A 19,653-nucleotide genomic window follows, 5' to 3' on the forward strand; every position below is an offset into this window, starting at 1 on the left:
CCGCTTTGAAATTATTTTTTTCAGTCAATGAGTGATCCACATAAAACAGCTCTCTGATCTATTAGTCTAAAATTGAGTATGCTAAATCACAGTCTGTTTTATCAGCTCCTACTGAAGAAAACTCCGCTGTAGTTTCAGCTGATGACAGCACTCTTCATTTCCTCTCCTGGATGCACATGAATCAGCACTGCAACCACTTGCCATGTGCCAACTGTGGCTTTCTGCCCCATGTTATCTGATGAGGTAGCTCTGGAATAATTTATTTTCAAACTTTAATGAAGTTTTGCATTCAAGAACTAAAATACAGATAAACTATGTGGCACATCCAGAACACAGTTCTACTAAGCATTTCTAGCTTGAGCAGTCTGCTTCCAGAACTTGCAATACAGACTTCCACACTTGTGAAGAAATGCAAAGAAATTATATCACATTTTACAAGTATCCTTTCACACACATAATGAGACACTGACTACGTGGTTTTCTTGTCATCTTTTTCCCAGAGTACTGCTTCTGGTTTGAGAAAACACTGTAAAATAGAGTACATCCAATGCACTCAGTACTTTATGATTCCACATATACAGAATCTAGCACAGAACAGAAATACTCTGTATTCCATCCACGTTAAGAAAGCAATGAAAAAGGACATAGAATAAGCCTTGTTTTCTCTAAAAAACATTAAAAAATTATATATTCCTAATAAAAACTTCTTAGAAGTCCACAAATATTTTAGTGCATCCAGTTATAAATAAATAATATTCCTGAAATACCTCTTTCTAAATGCTCAAATCATCAATAATAAACTTTACTAAAAACCTAGGTGATTTTTTTTCCTTCTAATTTGCTCATTGATGTTAATTTCTAACATTAATAGTATCCTGCACAGAGTCTTCATCACTATAAACTTACAGAAAAAGGTAAGATTTCCCCCAAAAAAACAAGCAATACTTGTGAAAAGCTAGGAATTGATAATTAAAAACCAACCAAACAAAAAACCCCACAAAATAACAAATAAACACCCCCCTCCCCCCCCAATAAACAACCAAATAAAAAGCCCCAAAGCATATAATGAACATACAAAACTAACCAGGCAGAAATCATTGGAGGTTCAATTTCCAAAGGTGAGAATCCCCAGTCAGGAAGTCAATGCTAAAATAACGGTTCAGGAAGACTATATTCAAACATTTTCGTAAATTATAAAAACATTTGCACCACAGGCACTAAAATATAAAAGTGTACCCTACAGAAGAAAGGCAAAGAAAAGTAATTACCTCCAATATACCTTCAGCAAAAAACTTTGGAAAGCTAAGAGGAAATAACAATACACTATAGAAGCATTTCCTACTATTTACAATTACAAAACAAAGCAGGCAAGTTTAGTTTAGGCAAATTACTTTTGACTGCTTGTGTGCATAGCCCAAAGGACATCTCATGGCTGAAATTAAAAAAAAAAAAGTTTCTATAATGACTTCTTTTTACCTACATAGAGTTTTAATAAAAATTGTATTACTGCCTCTGCTTGAACTTCTTATCCATTACAGGACAGAGATAAGCTAAAGGAAGGCAGGAGAAATACTTGTAATAGAAACTGGACACATAATTAAACACTTACTAGAATGAAGTAATGACAGAAAATTAATAACCCTATGTGGACAAGGCCTCCTTTCTATTACTATAAATAGAATATTCTGCTATTTTTGATATTACAAATGTTAATGAATAAAAACAAAAGTATAAAAGCCCTAGGACTTTCCCAGCATGTGGGCAAACTCCCTGTACTTGAAATAGCAGATTGTGGGGGTTCACAAAAGGCATCAAGTAGATGGGAGGAAGGAGGCAGGGTTACCCTCAGAGTGTCAGAGAGAGTACAGCATCCTCACCAGGAGCATATCTAATCAGAGAAATAACACCCAGTCTTCTGGCCTGACTGCTCATGACTCCTTTCTGTCCTTTTCCTCCTACCTAAAATAACTGAATTAAAGCCTTTAGACCAATACCTAGCTAAAAAAAAAGTCTAACTGAACTTTACAAAGGAGCAATACCTGGTAACAATGAGTTTGTTGTATAAAGTCTTAAATTATATATAAGGGACAGGATTTCCTCTATCTCACTCAAAGTCACCTAGTATATCCATATTCAACATGAATTTACAATGAAATAAGATTGATTAACAAACCCAGAGGAATGTCTTGTTCTTGAAGGTATGTTTACTCCTGAGAAAAAAATAAAATAAAAGAATATACTTTACAACATGCAATTGATTTCTCCTAGATAAGGCTTTCATACTTAACCTGTTGGGGCAAAACTAATCTTGAACAACTTACACTGTATGTAAATGAGAAGATCTAAAGGAATACACTTCTGTCTTAAACCCCACCTCTCAGTAAGAAGGAACAAAAAATTACTGAAGACAAATTCCTGGAGAGACAGACTGCCAGAACAAGAACTGAAAGCTCTGAATAGTGTTCTCCTCAGCCCTGCAGAAAGCTGAGAAGGGCTGCAGTCCCTGGCTCCAGCCTGCCCATACCAGGGGTCTGGTGCTCCTCAGGAGCAGGAGGCTGGCACAGGGCAGAGCTGTCTGTGCTGCAGAGCTCACTCCATGCTCAGGCACTGTAGCAGGAGTACATAGGAGCTGTTTGCCAGCCCCTATATAACTACACACTTACATGCATGTCTACACACAATTTACTTTCAAAATTATGTGCACAGCTAAAAGAAACTCCTTTCTGCCAGCACAGCTGCATCTGTAGCAATGGTTTTTGTCAGGACAAGTGTCACTTCTATGGTATGAATTTTCTTACTTTGCTGCCTCATATCAACATAACTTTTGTCCTAAAACTTTGTCACACAGACAAACCTAAATTGCCTCCTGTTAGGGACTGCTAGGAGGCAGGGTGTCCACGCAAAGATTTCACAGAGAAAACTCTTCTTAGCTGAGATCTGGCGGCTTTGCCTTCCTTTCAGAGCAGAAGTAACCACAAGTGGTTATACCACTTCACCAGGTGACTATTGACAATACCACTGAGTTTGTTTACTCCATAGAAGCAAGTGTCAAATCTCTTTTAACACAAATTACTTACAGGGAAACATCAAAGAGTTAACAGCATTTGAAATTAAGCCAGCAGCCCAGCATAGTAGAGTCCAAAGTTAAATCCAACAGGGCCAGCACAACTGCTTGAACACTTTGCCAAAGAGAAAGATACTACTATCTGCAAAAGAAAAAAAAAGTCCAGTATTTCATAATGTGGAACAGAAATCATCTGACCATAGCCATGAAAAATATATTTTACTGTGTAATAGAAGAAACACAGTTCCTCAGCATTTTACCAAGGCTTTTGTTAATGAAGTGTTACACCTATAGCGGATGGTGAAGGTTTCGAAAGGACATCAAAAACTTTAAAACTTCCACAGGGGTAAAATATAGATTCAAAATTTTGACTGAAAAGTCAAATTTATGCTCTTTTGTTTGATTTCACAAAATACCTGGAGAAAATAGCAAAGTCCATCCTGAGCTATTTCAGTGCTCAGCATTAGTAAATATACAGAAGGTTTGGATAAGCTGTCCCATTTGTCCAAATTAAAATAATACTCAATCCTGCTTTGTTCAGAGGTGGGATTGTAAAAAATTGGTTTACTAGCACTGGAACAACTTTGCATTTCAATCAGCTAAGTCTTACAATGTACTGTGATAGGAATCAAATTAGGGAACAGCAGAAACTAAGAAGTTTGAGAATTACATACAAATATCTAAGAAATGTTAACTTTGGAGTGCTCTGACAGCCTGTTACACTCTTGACTATAGCTCAAGGATTACTTGTACTTTTAAAGTATCAAAAACAAAAGAAGCCCCAGCAACAGAATACTTATTAGCTAGAGATGTTAAAGCATTATGATGGGGTCCTTTCATGTGTTTAATGAGGTATTTTTATCTTCCATTTCAGAAGATAACAAATGTTATAATTTGTTCTGGCAAAATACTTTCTACTCCAACCACAGCAAAAAAGACTATTGGTTTGGAAATAAGTCAGATAATGATACTGATTTTTAATATATCCTGCAATAATGGAGAAAATACCAGGTGAGTGGGGAAGCTGAAACTCCGTCAGAAATCACAAAGGATAAACAGGATAAGTGTGTGGTCACAGGTCACAGTCCGCATGAGAACTGTCTCAGAAAAAAGCCAAAAAACCAACTAAAAAGTTGACCTGGGACATATAGAGTAAATATTTAAGGTCTAACATCAATACAATTTGAGGAGACAAAAAAGAAATGGTCTTTCAAACTGAAGACCTCTCTAATGAAATATTTAGTCAACCTGTTACTGATAAAATCATCCTGTTTTTTAATACCCATAATATGCATGTCACAATTTTTATTAATGCCTTTTAAGCTGCAATGCATCATGAACTCAATTATCTGGGTAGTGTTTCTTCTAAAACACTTAAATCAGAAAGACACTACAGAATTATGCTGGTTTCAGTGACTCCATTGAAATCTGTCCTTGTTTTAGTTCCATACAAAACATACCAGCGATCTGGAAAATCAAGTTTACAGGTGACAAAAAAGACATCCTGTAAACTATTAAAACAGTCAGGGTCACTTGGCATTCTGACTTCATTCAGCTGTCAAAATGCAACTTTATGTACACATGCCAGACATCACAGAATACACTAGAGTAACACACTACAGAAAGCAGAGGTGTTGAAAAGATCTACAGTGATATACAACTGGACAAATTATAAACCTTTATGGTTTATAAGGTTACTGAGTAAAGAATTACAATATCTTACATGCAACCAACTGAAACTGCTAAGCATTGTACTATTTCACTACACTAGCAAAAATTAGAGTATGGACACTGAATTCCTTTCCCAAGAAATGTAAGGAAGGAGAAAATATCTTGGAAGAGTAACTTTTTCAGTGAGGAACATTTGATACTGGTTAATCTAAGAACAGTTTAAGGATAAAGCAAATCTTTTAAATCTCTGTTGTAAGTAAGGAGTCTTCCTTTACAATAAAAATACTGCAATATTTAACTCAGAGTTGCATTGCAATGCCTTCACTTCAGGATCTAGCATGCAGAGTGGAACTCACACCTTGGTGCACAGGAAATATCTATGCAGTTAGAACATGCCAGAGTACAGCATCTCTCCCCTCCCCACCTGCCTCCTTCAACCAACCCAAACTGCTACCGTATGTCAGGGGATGCAAAGAAAAAAAGAACAAGCCCAAACCCAAGCAACCAAATTTTCAGAGCAGTAATGCCATATACCTCCACTGATGGTGTCACCCAGAGAGCTCATTTTTTTCCCCAAATACTTTTTACTTCAAAATGCAACAGAAGCCAGTATTCCTCTCCCAGAATCACTAACCATAGACTGTTTTTCACTGGCTATCCTCTGATGTCATATACTCTCAGCTTTTACTTTATAGTGCTTCGAATTCAAGCAAAAAGGATGGATCTGCTTCCATTCAGTCTCTGTTACCTGCTATTTACATTGCAGCCATGCAGACAGAAGAAATCTGAATCCTCTTAGGCTGAAAAAAACCCCTGAATCTAACATATGAACTGCCTGAACAAAATTAAACTATTACTAGCAACTCTTTTCCTCCTATTTTTTTTCCATTGCAATTTCAGAAAGACATTCAGCTGTTGCATGCATGTAACACACCCATATGTATTATAGCACAATTGGATACACAGCTCCACAGGCATCAGTCAATTCAGGTAGGTTACAGCCAGCTCTGATCTACTCCTTCATCTCTAAATATTTTTTTTGTCATTATTTCCTTTGTGCTCATATTAGTGTTTGGACAGCTAAAGAGATCAAGGAATTGATGTGGATGGAATTAACCTGATAAAAACAGTCATTAAGTTGAAATGGCTGTGAAATCATCCTTTAGCATTGTTCTACCTAATTTCTAACCCCCACACTGTTTTGGTGGCAGATACGAGCCAAGATGTTTTTCTACATCAAACACTTATTTGCTGAAGAAATTTTTTTTGTTAGTTGCTACATTTTATTTGAAAAATCATTTTTTCAGTCGTGTTTTAAGCAACCTATGTAATTTTTGGATGTGACTCAGTGTTTCCATTATCTCACATTAAGCAAGTAACTACATCTCTAACTGCAAACTCCACAGTAATGCAGCATGGCTTCAAGGAGAGATGTGTTGTACTAGAGCAACTAATATATTTGGAAAACACTCAAACAAGCTTTTAGTCAGAAAGCATCCTCTGGGTTTAGAAATCACTCTAATCTAAGCAATAGATAGAATTTGCTAGCACTTGTTTAAGCACTGTCATTTAGGAAAAAAAAAGAGAAAATATTGAAGCAGTATTCAAGTGTTTGCTTTTATAACAAACTTGCTTTAACAATTTTGAATAACATATGGGTTTTATATATTAATAAATTTCATTTTATACTCAAGTTGCTACCACACAGATACAGGCAAGCTATCTTAACTCATACTCCAGTTGTATTTAAGAACAAAGGGTAATTACAGGGCAGCATTTTAGCTTGACAATCTTGTTTTCTAACATACTTGATCTGTAGCTGAGCTTTATTATGCAACTTAAGATAAATAAAAAGAAAATCTTGCAGCCTTCTCTAAGAGACACACATTATGAGCTAAACTAAGCATTGCCCTGCTTCTTAGTCCCACAAAGTCTCAGAATTATTAAAGTCCTGTGAATACTAAGAAGTTGAAAACTTTATTTGTACTACTGCATAAAAAAAAAAAGTTAAACCAGGTGCTTACAGGGTAGCAGAACCACTGAATGATAACTTCATTAAGTTCCATTAAGCTGAATGACTCACAAATGGCATTTAGATCAGTAGTAAATCATCATCTAGGCCAGCAGGAAGCTCATTACAGACTGACAATCCAAGTGACAGAAACACTTTTCTACAAGTGCTATAGTAGTAATTTCCTGTGTGAAAGGCTTGCTGCTGTTCCTGCATTCCTCGGGGGACACTTCTTCTCAGAGGATGTTACTCTTCCCCAGGAAGAGGAAGGAACCAGTTGTTATTGGATGTGTGGGCTGATAGCTGTCGGGCATTTTCTGCGTGCCGCAGAATCAGCTGTGAGAACCGTGCACATGGCTTAATTTCCAGTCAAGGCAGAGGAAAACCCTGCTTGAGCAGACAAGGTCAGATACTGTACAGTATCTCAGGAAACTGAGAGAAATAATACCGGGAACTTCCATCCCTCTAGTTCCCAGAAATGTGCTAACACGCTAAAGGAACAACGTACAGACACGGATCAACTTGAAAAGCATTCCTGAAACACAGCTGCCCTGAGTAAGACCATACACAAAGTAAAATTTTATTTTAAAAGGCCTGTTATCTTACAAAATATTTGTATACGTGTGCACAAGTACAATTCTTTCTGTTAGGTCCCTCTCCTATGCTTTCTGTTCAATAGCAACTCAAGCTTTCTCTGTATGTATTGAGACACTGTTACAGGGTGGTCATCCACTGATTTATTCTTAAATGACAACATTAATGTTTCTTTAGTTATTACTACTGCTTATTTCCAAATTTCATTAAAAAAACAATCCACCAATTATTTGATTATAAAATTATTAGGGAGACAGAACAGTGACAGACAAATAAACAGTACAATCTCACAAAGTACATTTCCTCAGGAAAGCAGGCTAAAAATAGTATAGGAAATATTATATTCTTGCACTCTCTAGTGCCCAAATTCAGAACTCAGTCTCCAATAAAAACCTGACTTTCTCTCCAGCTCCAGTTCACTCTGAGAATATAATCAAGACCATTAAGGAACATCAGGACATGTATTATTACTTAATTATGAAGAGGCACAACATACTTCCTGTTCTCTCCTTGTAAACCAGCAGTTACATGCTGTGTTAGAATAGCATCATCACAAAACACAAGGATCACTTGGATCATATTCCTCTTTTATTACATGCACTGGGTTCACCTTCAAGTATTTGATCCTTAAGCTTTATTTGAAGCTAGTGGTATCAAAGCATACTGCTTTCATGATTATGTACACAAATCTTTCTAAGCATGCCTAGACATCTACAGCAGCTCAAAATGCAAGTTTAGAAATTCATTGTTCAAAATGTGAAACATTTCATCATTTTGTCACTTATGATGACTCATTTTGTTCATATACACCACACCTTCTTTAGAAGGCTTTTAGCTGGACAACAGAAAAAACTGTTTCTACTGCTTCATGGTTATTCCAGATAGATTAGGGGTGACCTTTGGGGGGAATGGGAGACATTCCTTCCCTGAGAGCAGCTGAACATGTTTATCTGCCAAGTTTTGGGCAGAAGGCAGCCTATCCTCTTGCACCAGCCCCACACATTGTACCTGCCCAGCTTACAAAGAGTAGAAAGGTCTGTCTAAAGTGTACTATAAGCCAAGATGACACTAAAAATTGCCTGCCTAAAAGCAAGATTGGACAGAGAGGGGGATTCACTTGCAAAGACACAAAAGTACAATTCTTATTTTTACTTTGCTGCACTAACACTTCAGATTTCCTCCATTTACAGTATTTATTCTACGTTTTATATAGACTTAGCATGAGCCATTCAGAGCCTATTTGAAAGTTTTTTGGTATGCTCATCTATAAAAAAGGTGCAGATGGTTTTACCTCAAAACTTTAGAGATACAGGATCTCTTCACACTATTTCTTAATTTAAGTCTGTTTGCCATTGGGAGTTCAGGGAGCTGACAGTTCAAATAAGCATTTACTGGTAATCAGAAAAATGGCAGTAAATGAAAAAAAGTTCATAGCTATTCAGGGAGTGGCCTTTCTTATTTTCCCTGTCTGGGAACAAAGAAGGTAAGGTGATGGAAGAGGATGGGAACTGTCAATTCTTATCAAAGCCCTTTTACCAGTGGGAACACTCCCCACTGCAGAGCTCAGCCTAATTGGCAACCAAGTTTTGGACAAGAAACAGAAGTGAGGCAGCGATTCCATCTTTCTTTCAAAGGGAACACTGCTAGAATTTTTCTTTGGTAGAGAAAAATATATGTATATCATGTAATGATCAGAGTTTTTTTCTGAGGACGCTTAGAAAGTTGATATCCATGAACTATAGAAAGCTGGTGTGCTTTCAAATGATCTAAAAAATACAGCAAAAGTAACTACTTTGCACAATGAAGTGCCATATGACTTTTGTTCTACTTGTTGTTGCCTTCTGAATTGGACTTAGGCCCCAGAGGAGATGATCTATGTATTACCTCCTTTCTTCCTTTTACCCTCCCTTTAACCTCACTGAAGACAGTTGGTATTTATTTCCATGTAAGGCTGAAGCTAGGAAAGGATGTAAATCAGAATAAATTTGAAGTTGCACGGTAAGGAAAATATGAAGTGTTTTAAAAATTAGTTTTTAATATATAATTTCTATTGTCATCCTCTCCTCCTGGATTCTGGAGTTATGTTAAGCCATACAATGAAGACACATTACTCCAAGATCTTTTCGAAGCAAATTTCTATGAGGAAGAATAGTTGATTTAACTTTCATGTATGCAGAAATGGAAGAATAGATGCAAATTTTTCATTAATAATTGCTGTCTTTCCAAATATCTGGGTGGTTTTTTTGATTGTGGAGCTTGGTTGGTTTTTGGGGGGCTGTTTTTTTAATTCAAAACAAAGGCAGAGAAAAGTGTAACAAAAATACCTAAACCCTGAAACACAAACTGAAAAAGCAATGTGTACAGAACAAACTGAGAGTACAGATACTTCTACTTTTTGCCTCAAGACACCTACTACAAATGCAGTACAGATAAACTTTCTATTTTAAAACTTAGTATGTTCTTTTTGCTCCAAACAGAAACAATCCTTATCTTTCTTCACTCAGTAATTAACCCAGTCTTAACTTTGTAGAAGCTGTACTGTAAATGAACAATGAGAATCTCTTGTTTTTAGTGTTAAACGGCACTGGAAGAGAAAAAACAGCAAACATCTCCCAGCCGGCACAGACATTCTGACTTCCAGATTACAGTACATTGCTTTGCTTCCTCCAAATCCTGTTTACATGAGCAAGGTCAGGGGATGTAACATTTGAGAACTTCTACAGTGATTTCCTGCTTCTGTCAGTAAAAACTACAGAGACATCATCAACTTTCCCTTGTTTCCAACAGCTTATCAGGGACCGGAGGTTACCAGTGTATTGCCTTACAGAATTGAAAAGACCCAACCTCCTTCATGACTAAAACTAAAATTGGAGAGATGAAAGAAAGAAGTAATCCCAAAGAGAAACAAAACTTCCAGTTTTTCCTTTTGAATAGTTCAGAAAACAAAGGCAATGTTAAGCTGCTTGACACATGGAAAAAGGGTGGGAGAGAGGCAATGCTTTCAGAGTCTTCAATGAAATAGAAAAGAGAAAGAAATACCACTCCCAGCCCTCAAATTTGACCCCAATTTAGTGAATATTTTCAGAGTGCAAAAGGCTAAAACACACCTAATTTCTAGTAACTGCAACATGAGGATCTTAACATTGAAAAAATCAGGACATTGCACAAGTACCAGCTTGTTAGGCATACACAGCTAATTTTTACAGTGCTTTCAATAGTACACAGGAGAAATGAATCATCAAACCCAAAACCATTTCCTAATCATAATAATACACAGGAATTCTTAATGGTTTTATAATTGTAGTCCAAAAGAAACCAACTCCATACTGAAAATTTCAGTGAAATTTTTCCACTGCAACAAGGACCACACTCCCTTCACTGAGTTTACAAAAGACATTGCATCAGTATGAACCTTAGATGAAAAAAGATTTTTCACCATGTTCAAAACAATTGGCCTAGTAGTAAGGTAGAATAGAAGCTGAAGAGATAAGATGTTTACAATCCAGGCAGTTTAATAAATGCAAATGTTTTTAGCAAAATCTCTATAAGAACATTCATATCTGCATATCTTTGCCTTACCTCTGAAGCAAGAAAATACAACTAAATTTTAAAAAAGCAAAACACAAAAGCAAGCATTTTAAGTGTGGAAGCTCTGATGGATTTTTGGTTTTGATGAAGCAAGAAATTAAAATTGCTTGAAAAGAAGAAGAGTAGGAGGAAACAGATAATACTAGTATTTTCTTAGACAGCTACAGCTCAAAATAAATGAACTGCTAAGAAAATATCTAAACATATTTTAAGTTCACAATAAAGAATCAAGCATGTTATATTTTTAAATATTTGGTTTTAAAATCTTCTCTAGGCAGACTGTTGTAAAGGATAGATGTTGGTGATACTTTGCTGCACCTTAATTATCTGGAGTAGTGTGTCCTCTTTTGGGCTTCTTGGTCCTAGATAGACACTGACACCCTGGAACGAGTTGAGAGTGAACAAGATAAAGGGGCTGGAACATGTGAAAAAGAAAAGGCAGAGAACCAGGTTTGGTCTCTGGAAGAAAAGATACAGGCAAATCTTGCTGCCATCTCAGATATCTAATGGGTAAACAGAAAGAAGACAGACACACACATACTAGAGGACCACTGTGAATTGAAGGTAACAGGCATGTTGGAACATAGGATATTCTAGTAGCATATTATGAAAAAAAATATTTTCATCAACCAAACACTACAGCAACCTGCCAATTAAGGTGGTGGAATCTCTATCCTTACACATTATTAACAGATGAACGGGACAAGGTTTATAAGAACCTGATCTAAGCGAATGGGTAGATGAAATTATTCCAGACATCCCTCTCAACATATACTACATCACTTTCATCAGCAAATCTTCACAGAAGGAAGGAAAAGGAAAAACCTTTTTGCTCTGTCACAAATCATCTTGGGGTAGTAATAATGTATTTCCCATAGAGGAGTAGAACAACACACAATTCCATCTGAAGAAAAGATTCTCAATAAGAAGAGCACTTTCTCCCACTGTCCTTTCTCTTGAACTAGACTGAGACCTATAGAAGTTTTTGACCACTTACTGTCAGGAATTTTGGTAATTATTCAACAAAACATTACAAGGTTTTGCATAGACTTCCAATCTTCCTCAAGGTATTTCAGGAAGATTTAAAAAGTTCACCAGAGATCCTACAAAAGCTTCAGTGTTGTTGGTAACACAGCAGGTAACACAGCAGACACTGGACAGGAAGATGATTCTAAAGGATGAGCTGACATTAGAAAGAAGGGAGGACCACACTGGCTGGCAAAGCTGAACAAAGTGTTGTTCTCTATGGGAGAGGAAGGACATTAGTGGCAAAGAAACCATGCAAATTATTCTAGAATTTGTGTGAACAGTGGCATGGTTAGGGTTAACCTGTATTGAACAAGACAGCTGCCATTAAGGCAGGTTATAGAAATAGTTTCTAGATGGAAAAAGATGCAGATGGGGAATGCTGAATGGCAAGAATCAATGATAACTGGTAGATTGACATGTTGGGGGGAAAAGAAGAAAGTAGTGATTACTGACACAGTCAAAAAGCACAAATTCTAAAGCAATATTTTTCTAATGGAGATTGTAAAGCCAGACAGACAGTAATCAAAAAAATGCTATACTTCTTGGGTCAGTGTACTCCTCCAAGTTCTGGGCATAAAGTTTTACACGCTGCTTTCATATCGAAAGAATTAATGGACACTAAGTGATTTGTAGGTGTGCAATAAAGAATTACAGTTCAACCATACATTTGAACTCTGTGATGAGCAGAGTAAGTAATGAACACAGAGTACTTAAAAGTGATAGGTAGTCAATAAATTATATCTACCACAATCCACTGTCTGTGAAGCCCACTAAACAGATGTCTGTAAGTCTACAAAGAACCATATTTCCATTGTGAAAACATGACACAGCTAATAAACCTTAAAATATATAACATTATCACCTCTCAAACACAAGCTATTATACCATTATTTGTTTTGAAGTAAAGGTTTCTCATCAACCTGTGCATCATGATCTTCAAAAATTATCTTAAAGAATTTTATATGGTATCTTGTGCATCATGATCTTCAAAAATTATCTTAAAGAATTTTATATGGTATCTTCACAACATAGCTTTCATAAAGCATTCATGACAAACTAGAACAGCAGAAGCCACACCTGCTGCCTTTTTGCAAGTATTAACCCTTCAACCACAGATGATTTATGGTAACTAAAATTACCCAAGACACAAATTGTGCCTTCACAGGAACAGATTCAGAACTAAAAGAAAATTTCTCATTTTAACCCAATTCTAGAACAGCATGTCTTTTACATTTCATACCAGGAGAGCATATTTTTCCTCCCACGAAACTACCACTAAAACATTGCCTTCCTCTCCTCCCCCACACCATACCAAAGTCATATGGAAAGCCAACACTAGAAAATTCTAATCCTATCACACTGTCTTAAAATGTATTACATTTTTGGTTTGGTTTTCTTTTTCCTTCTAGGGAACTACTAAATGCCTTAAAATGAGAAATCATAAAACATCACTTTTAGAATTGTATCAGTAAGACAATGACTCTTTAGAGTTACCATTATTTGCAGATAAAGACAGAGTTAAAAAGAGTGTTTGAGAATAATCCAGAAATTTTAACAGTAATATTTAGATGTACTTAGTATGGGCTTATAAATAGAATTTGTGCTTAGTACAGTGGTAAAATTACAGGTATAAAATGAAAGCTTTGTTATCACACCATCTTCTGGTTAGACTTGGCAACTGTGACAAAGCTGAAGTTGAGAATTTAGGATATTGAACTCTGAGCATTCAACAATTGCTAAAAAAAAAATCTGTTTTATTAATATGGACAGTAAAAGCATATTTCTGTAGCATGCTAGCTATACCCTATGTTTTTTCTTTTTTTCCTTTTTTTTTTTTTTTTTTAAAGCAACTTACAGCAGTACTACAGGTACAGGAAACTGGTCTAATATTGATGATAACTGGGTCAGGTGTGTGTTTGTCAGGCACATCAAAGTTAGGGTCGACCTGTTGAAAAAGAATTACATCATTATTTCAGCACCAACAGAGAAAAGGAAACAAGACTGAAATAAAAAGTGAGAACAAACTTAGCAGCCCAGATCAATTGGTTCCCAATCCCCATTTAAGATCCTCAAGTCACCCATTACTAACAGACTGTCAATATGCTTACTTCTTCTGTACCTGCTCTGATTGCCAAAATAATTTTGAAAGCAATTCTGTGGAAAATAGGTAGGAGGTAACACTGAGATCTGTGACAAATAAACAGATCAAACACAAACTATCTGGCTCCTGAAACCACAGGAAAAACTGCTTTTTACTGGGACAATGTCAGAGGCTGATTGATCAGATATATCATCACAGTATCTGCAATTGTGCTCTTAATATCGCAGTTACTGTTTGCTTACTTTTGGCTATAGGAGTTAATCTATAACTTTAGCAATATTTTGCTAATGTTCTTTCCTGAAAGTGAAGCATTAAGAAAGTATCAGAGAATATGAAATTATCAGAATAACCTCCCCATAAAAAGCTCGTGCACATATTATCCCTACTATTTATTATCTAAGTGTATAACAGCCTAAGATGTTTGCCCTCTCAGCATGATGAATGGAAGTACTATACTTCTTATTTTATGAACTAGCAAAATTTACAGAAAGATTAGATGACTTTCAAATGACCAAGAAGTCTGATGTAATAAAGAGAAATGAACCTTTCTCTTTCCAACTTACTATTAGTAATCCAGAGACAGTATTAATTCCAATCACCTTATTGAAAGCAGGAAAAAAAATCCAGAACCCCCAAAACTCGCACTTGCCTAGTGCCAAGGTTAAGTTTAGTTGCTGAAAGTTTCTTAGCTATAAGGGTAATGTTATTTGGATTTCTCAAGAGGAAGATCCTACTATTTCACCTGAAGACTATTAAAATTCTGGCTCAGCCAGAGCTGCTCACTCAGAAACTGCTTCAGTGGTATTTCCACAGGAAAAATCCCTGATGCTGGGGTCCATACATTGGTATAAAGATCTTTTAGGTCAGAGACATGTTTATCGAGTAGATAGAATACAATCTTATATCTGGAATTAATAGTCAGGGAAGGAGGACAACAGCACCTTGTACTGCTTGAAGACTTTTCTCTCAATTTATTTAGACTTCCATAACTTACATGCAGAAATTTAGGTTAAAATTAATAGAAGCAAGTTCTTCCTCAGTATATACAAGTAGAAGAAGATGGACAAAGTTTTCTAACAAGCTAGAAGGTAAAGAAACATTTAAAAACAGATATTACCTGATTATTCAAAGTGAAAGTGATTCTTACACCTTGCAGCACTTACAAATCAGAGATGACAAACCTTCCCTAAGGCAAGATCTTAACAATGTTTTTAAGATTGTTCACTTCTCTGAGTAGTAGTGCTTAGCTCTTTCTTTTATTCACTTTCAACAAGTCATTCTTCATCTATGATCTTTTTTTCTGTCTTCTGATTACAGGTGCATCAGTCAAGAATGAGCAGGGACTCAGTGACAATCAAGAAAACCCATTCTGCTACATGGTCATCACAGCTGAACACTTTAAATTCTCCCTCATTTATAGATATTAGGATCAAGACTTGCTTTGTTCCAGTTTTGTCAAATAGATTTGGAGGAAAGAAAGGGACAAAAGAGAACCAAAGCCAGGTAATACGGCTTATGTAATAACCTTCAATTTAGAAAATTTTACCATTTTAACTCCCTTAGCATCTTCTCTGCAGAAATATGATTAATCAAGATCTCCTCTGAATATAGTATTGCTTACCAGTTTTTCAATGTTAAGGTGAGCAGGAGAGGAACTGCAAATTTTATTGTTTCACCTCTATACATTTTATGGCTATTGAGAGGACACAGGCAACTGTCCCTCAGAGGTTACACTTGCTCAATGCCCAGGATAACCAGAGTCAGTTGCTTCTGACATTGTCAGCCCTACAATAAATAGAATTAATGCATTATCCAAGTGCCAACCATAGTATGGGCAGGTAAGACTGAAGTAATTTTCTGACATGCATCATTTGAGCACTAAAGAGAAGACAAGGAATTGGCAGGATTCTGCAGAAGAGTGACAGTGGAACCATACTAGCTATCAGTACTCTAATGTGGAGGAACTACTGTAATATTATCACTAATAGCTCTTGAAATATCTTCTTTCAGATAGTATCTCTTTGTTATATACATCAGAGATATTGCAGAATAAGTTACATTCTTGGAAAATAAATTCATGATATTATTAAGTTAAAAAAATATGCCTTTTTTGTGTAACAAACACACAACACAGAAGTGTGACATCCTGGAGCTAGAATGAAAATTCCTCTGAATATACATCTGCTTATTGCTTTACCAGTGAAAAGGGGAGGATAAGGAACACTGTAAACCCTGACTGGGGGAAGAGTAACTGTCATAAGCCATACTAAAAAAATTAAATATAAAATTAATAAACAACTAGTCAGAAATAGCATCTAAAAGGTGTCTAAAAATGTGTAAAAATATAAAGGTTGTATCTAAGTCCATCGTACAAATATCAGTGTTTAATACTGCACTAAAAATGAATGAGGTAATGGAATGAAGCTAAATGCAAAAGTTTCAAATTACCTGACATTTCCTGACAAGGTGACGCAGTTAGCTGTAAAATAATCTTACCAAAGGAAGCCTTAAATGCAAATCTTGAAAAGACTTAACTTTAAGAAACAAGACAGAAAAAATAAGAGCACTAAATCACGAGGTAATTTAATTGCCTGGTAAACTGATACATAAACATTTTCAATATTTTCTAATATGATAATACAATTATCACATTTTGATCCATAATACAATAAAATATATTTGAAAGGAAGGTTCCTACAGAATCTTTCATGAACTAGAAAAATTAAGTTAATAAAATTAAAAGAGAAAGTTTTAAATTACTCAAAGTATTTCCCAGGAAAATTATTCAGTTCCTTGTGAAATAGTTTCTCCAAACATAGCAAGAGAAAGTTAGTTTTCAATTTGATTAAAATTAAACACTGTTTTTTGCTCTAGATTGGGACCCTCAAACTAAGCAAGCCATATAATCTTTTTTTTACTGCCACCTAGTGTATATTTGAATTTCCTTCATCTAAGAAAATATTTATAACTGAAATTACACTGAAAATTTTAAGAGTAAATTAAATCAACAGAAGCTATATGTGCACAAGAGAAACTCTATACACCCTGATATGTTCAAAACTCAAAGCTGCATTGACAGAAACTAATTTCTAATCTTCCATTTATTTTAAGGAAGTCTTCAGCACATGAAAAGTCAATTATGTACAAACATAACAAATTCAGAAATACAATTCTCAGCAAGTAGAATGCAGGTTTTAATACATTTCACTAAAACTCCACAACTGATTAAACATAGTGTTTTCAATTAACTCCACAAGGTCCTTGTGTCAAACAGAGACAACAACTGGGATTTATCTCAGTTAAATTTAGCCATACTGCTTGACACCTGTATCTGAGCTGGTAATCACCTAAGATTACTTCTGTGGCCAACAGAAAAAAAAGTAGGTGCCCTTAGAGAGCAAATAACTTACTTACATTTCCAACCTGTCTGAAAAATTGCAATGAATATAAGCATTAAATATCTACTTACTTGAATATTCAAGAATCACATTGATCAGTGCAGTTGGAGAACAGTTACAAAGATTTCACAAGTCAAGAACATGAAATTCGAAACTGCATTAAAATTCAGGCTACTGCTGGGCTGAGAAGATGACACAACTAATGATTTTCTTGTAAAAAGAATTATGCACCCAAAATAGGCAGGGAGAGAAAAAAAAAATAAGGAAAGTATCTGAAATATTACTGGTTCAAAGTACAGCTTTGAAGAATAAATGAAGAAAAAGTTGGTTTTTTTTGAAGAAATTCTTCTATTTCTTTGAAGAAAACAGAAAAGGTAAAATACACTCAAGCTCCATCTTTCTGTCACTATCCTGAAGGCAAACCCAGATAATACCTGCAATTCTTAATGCTCTTGTGCCAGCTGTGTTATTCAAATCAGAATTTCCAACAGGTGATATGTGAAAACATTGCAACTGTGCTCTGATCCCAGCCAAATAAATTTTAAGTCAGCTCAATTTTTGTGGATACTATTTCCCCAGAAGCAAGTTCTGGAATTGCAAGGACTTTGCCATGCTGAGACAAGCAGTATAGAGGAGTAATAGTTAGCAGGAAAAAAAAAAAAAAAAAAAAAAAAAAAAAAAAAAAAAAAAAAAAAAAAAAAAGGAAAGGTATGACAGATTAGTAAATTTAAAACAGGTAAAGTATTACTTTTCTCTTTCTGTCTGTGCATGTGTTTAACTTTTTGTGTTCTAACACCTTTAATTTTATCCTAAGGCAATCCCTCTTCATTCCTGTTGTAGAGGTGACTAAACCAGCTGAGTCTAACCCAAGGCAAAGCATTACAACACATCTCAAGCATTTAGATTACATTGTGGCTTGTAGCAAATCTTCAGCAGTCATTGATACTTTCTAATTCCCATCTCTCAACTGTCTCCTCTGCCTGCTTGTAACTCTTGCATATGCTACTAAATTTCTTAGAATAGTGTTACTTCTGTTTAGTTAAGATCAATTATCTTACCCTGATCACGTAGAAATAGGAAGAGAAGGGCAGAAAATAAAAAGAAAGGAAGCAGTTCTGCATATTATCTGAGGTATAGATGAGATAATAGGAAAAAAATGGCATTACAAGTGCTGTGCTGCAGTGGAATAGATCACACAGAGAGACAGGGGAATCTCCAACCCCCTTCAAGGCCCCCTAACCAGACAAAGCTGAACTGATACACCACTGATAAGAAGAGATGATCTCCAGAAGCTCCCTCTGACATGCCTGTGATTCCACTCCTCCCTTCCTTTATATATTAGAAACATGCTGAGCCATTGAAGGAGGAGGGTGGAATTGCAGTGGCACAGCCTAACGCTAGAATTCTCTCTATTGCCTCAAGTTTAGAAAAAGCTTGGCACATGAAGGGCAAAAATTCGTTTTTTCTGTTTTTCCTTCTCCAGAGTACAGCATAGCACAGTGGGTCTAGACATCACGCTTTTTCTCAGCTACAAGAAGAAATAGTTAAGAAAATGGAACATTGAAAAATTTCAAGCATAGAAATTACCTAAGAATTAGTGCATGCTAACTAAAGCATGTTACTGCTGGTAGTAACCTGATACCAGTTTTGTCTTGATAATTATGTTTTTGTCCAGTTTGTGAGGTCTATTCTTTCTCACAACAAAAATGCCACAATTTTTGTTGAGGCAGACAGGAGAAAGCAAAAAAAAAAAAAATACAAGAAAAGACATATGGAGCAAGAAAATTTGATAATTTCACCCTAACACATCTCAATTATTATATTATTACATTAATTATAAAAATTAGCTGCAAAAGAGATTCTAATTACTATTACTATCTGATTTAATTTACAAATATAAAAATATATTACATTACAGGAATGGGTTTTGTTAAAACTGTCTGACACTATTTTGTCTCCTAGAATATAACATACTTGATGTTTACTTGAAAGAAAGGTACTCTAATGGCAATGTTATGTAAATAGAAAATACAGCAACTCTTGTTTAAATCCTGAAATCAGGCCAGAAAATATAACACAAAGAGTCCAAAACTTTGCTATGACAAAACCATAGAGCTCTTTCACTACTATGGAGCAGCTCAGCAGCTTATAAGCTGCCACAAATGCTGCAGTAATGAATAAATGTAAATAAATAAGG

The 19,653-nt window shown here is 35.6% G+C and overlaps 2 protein-coding genes and 1 long non-coding RNA gene across 6 annotated transcripts in view; 1 reads left to right on the forward strand and 2 right to left on the reverse strand.

Moving 5' to 3' along the window:
• LOC306800726 overlaps positions 1 to 19,653 on the forward strand; it is a 599,049-nt gene that overhangs the window by 430,915 nt on the left and 148,481 nt on the right. The gene's annotated exons all lie outside the window — the stretch shown is intronic.
• Positions 1 to 19,653, reverse strand: part of GALNT4 (polypeptide N-acetylgalactosaminyltransferase 4) — a 372,781-nt gene that overhangs the window by 335,996 nt on the left and 17,132 nt on the right. The gene's annotated exons all lie outside the window — the stretch shown is intronic.
• Positions 1 to 19,653, reverse strand: part of POC1B (POC1 centriolar protein B) — a 48,484-nt gene that overhangs the window by 11,213 nt on the left and 17,618 nt on the right. For all 4 annotated transcript variants that reach the window (XM_079303024.1, XM_079303023.1, XM_079303022.1 and 1 more), the window contains one exon: positions 13,813 to 13,902. In XM_079303024.1, coding sequence (XP_079159150.1) covers positions 13,813 to 13,902 — 90 coding nt within the window. The remainder of the gene's footprint in view (positions 1 to 13,812; positions 13,903 to 19,653) is intronic.

The sequence above is a fragment of the Erithacus rubecula genome (assembly GCF_903797595.1).
Source record: "Erithacus rubecula genome assembly, chromosome: 4".
Taxonomy (NCBI): Eukaryota; Metazoa; Chordata; class Aves; order Passeriformes; family Muscicapidae; genus Erithacus; species Erithacus rubecula.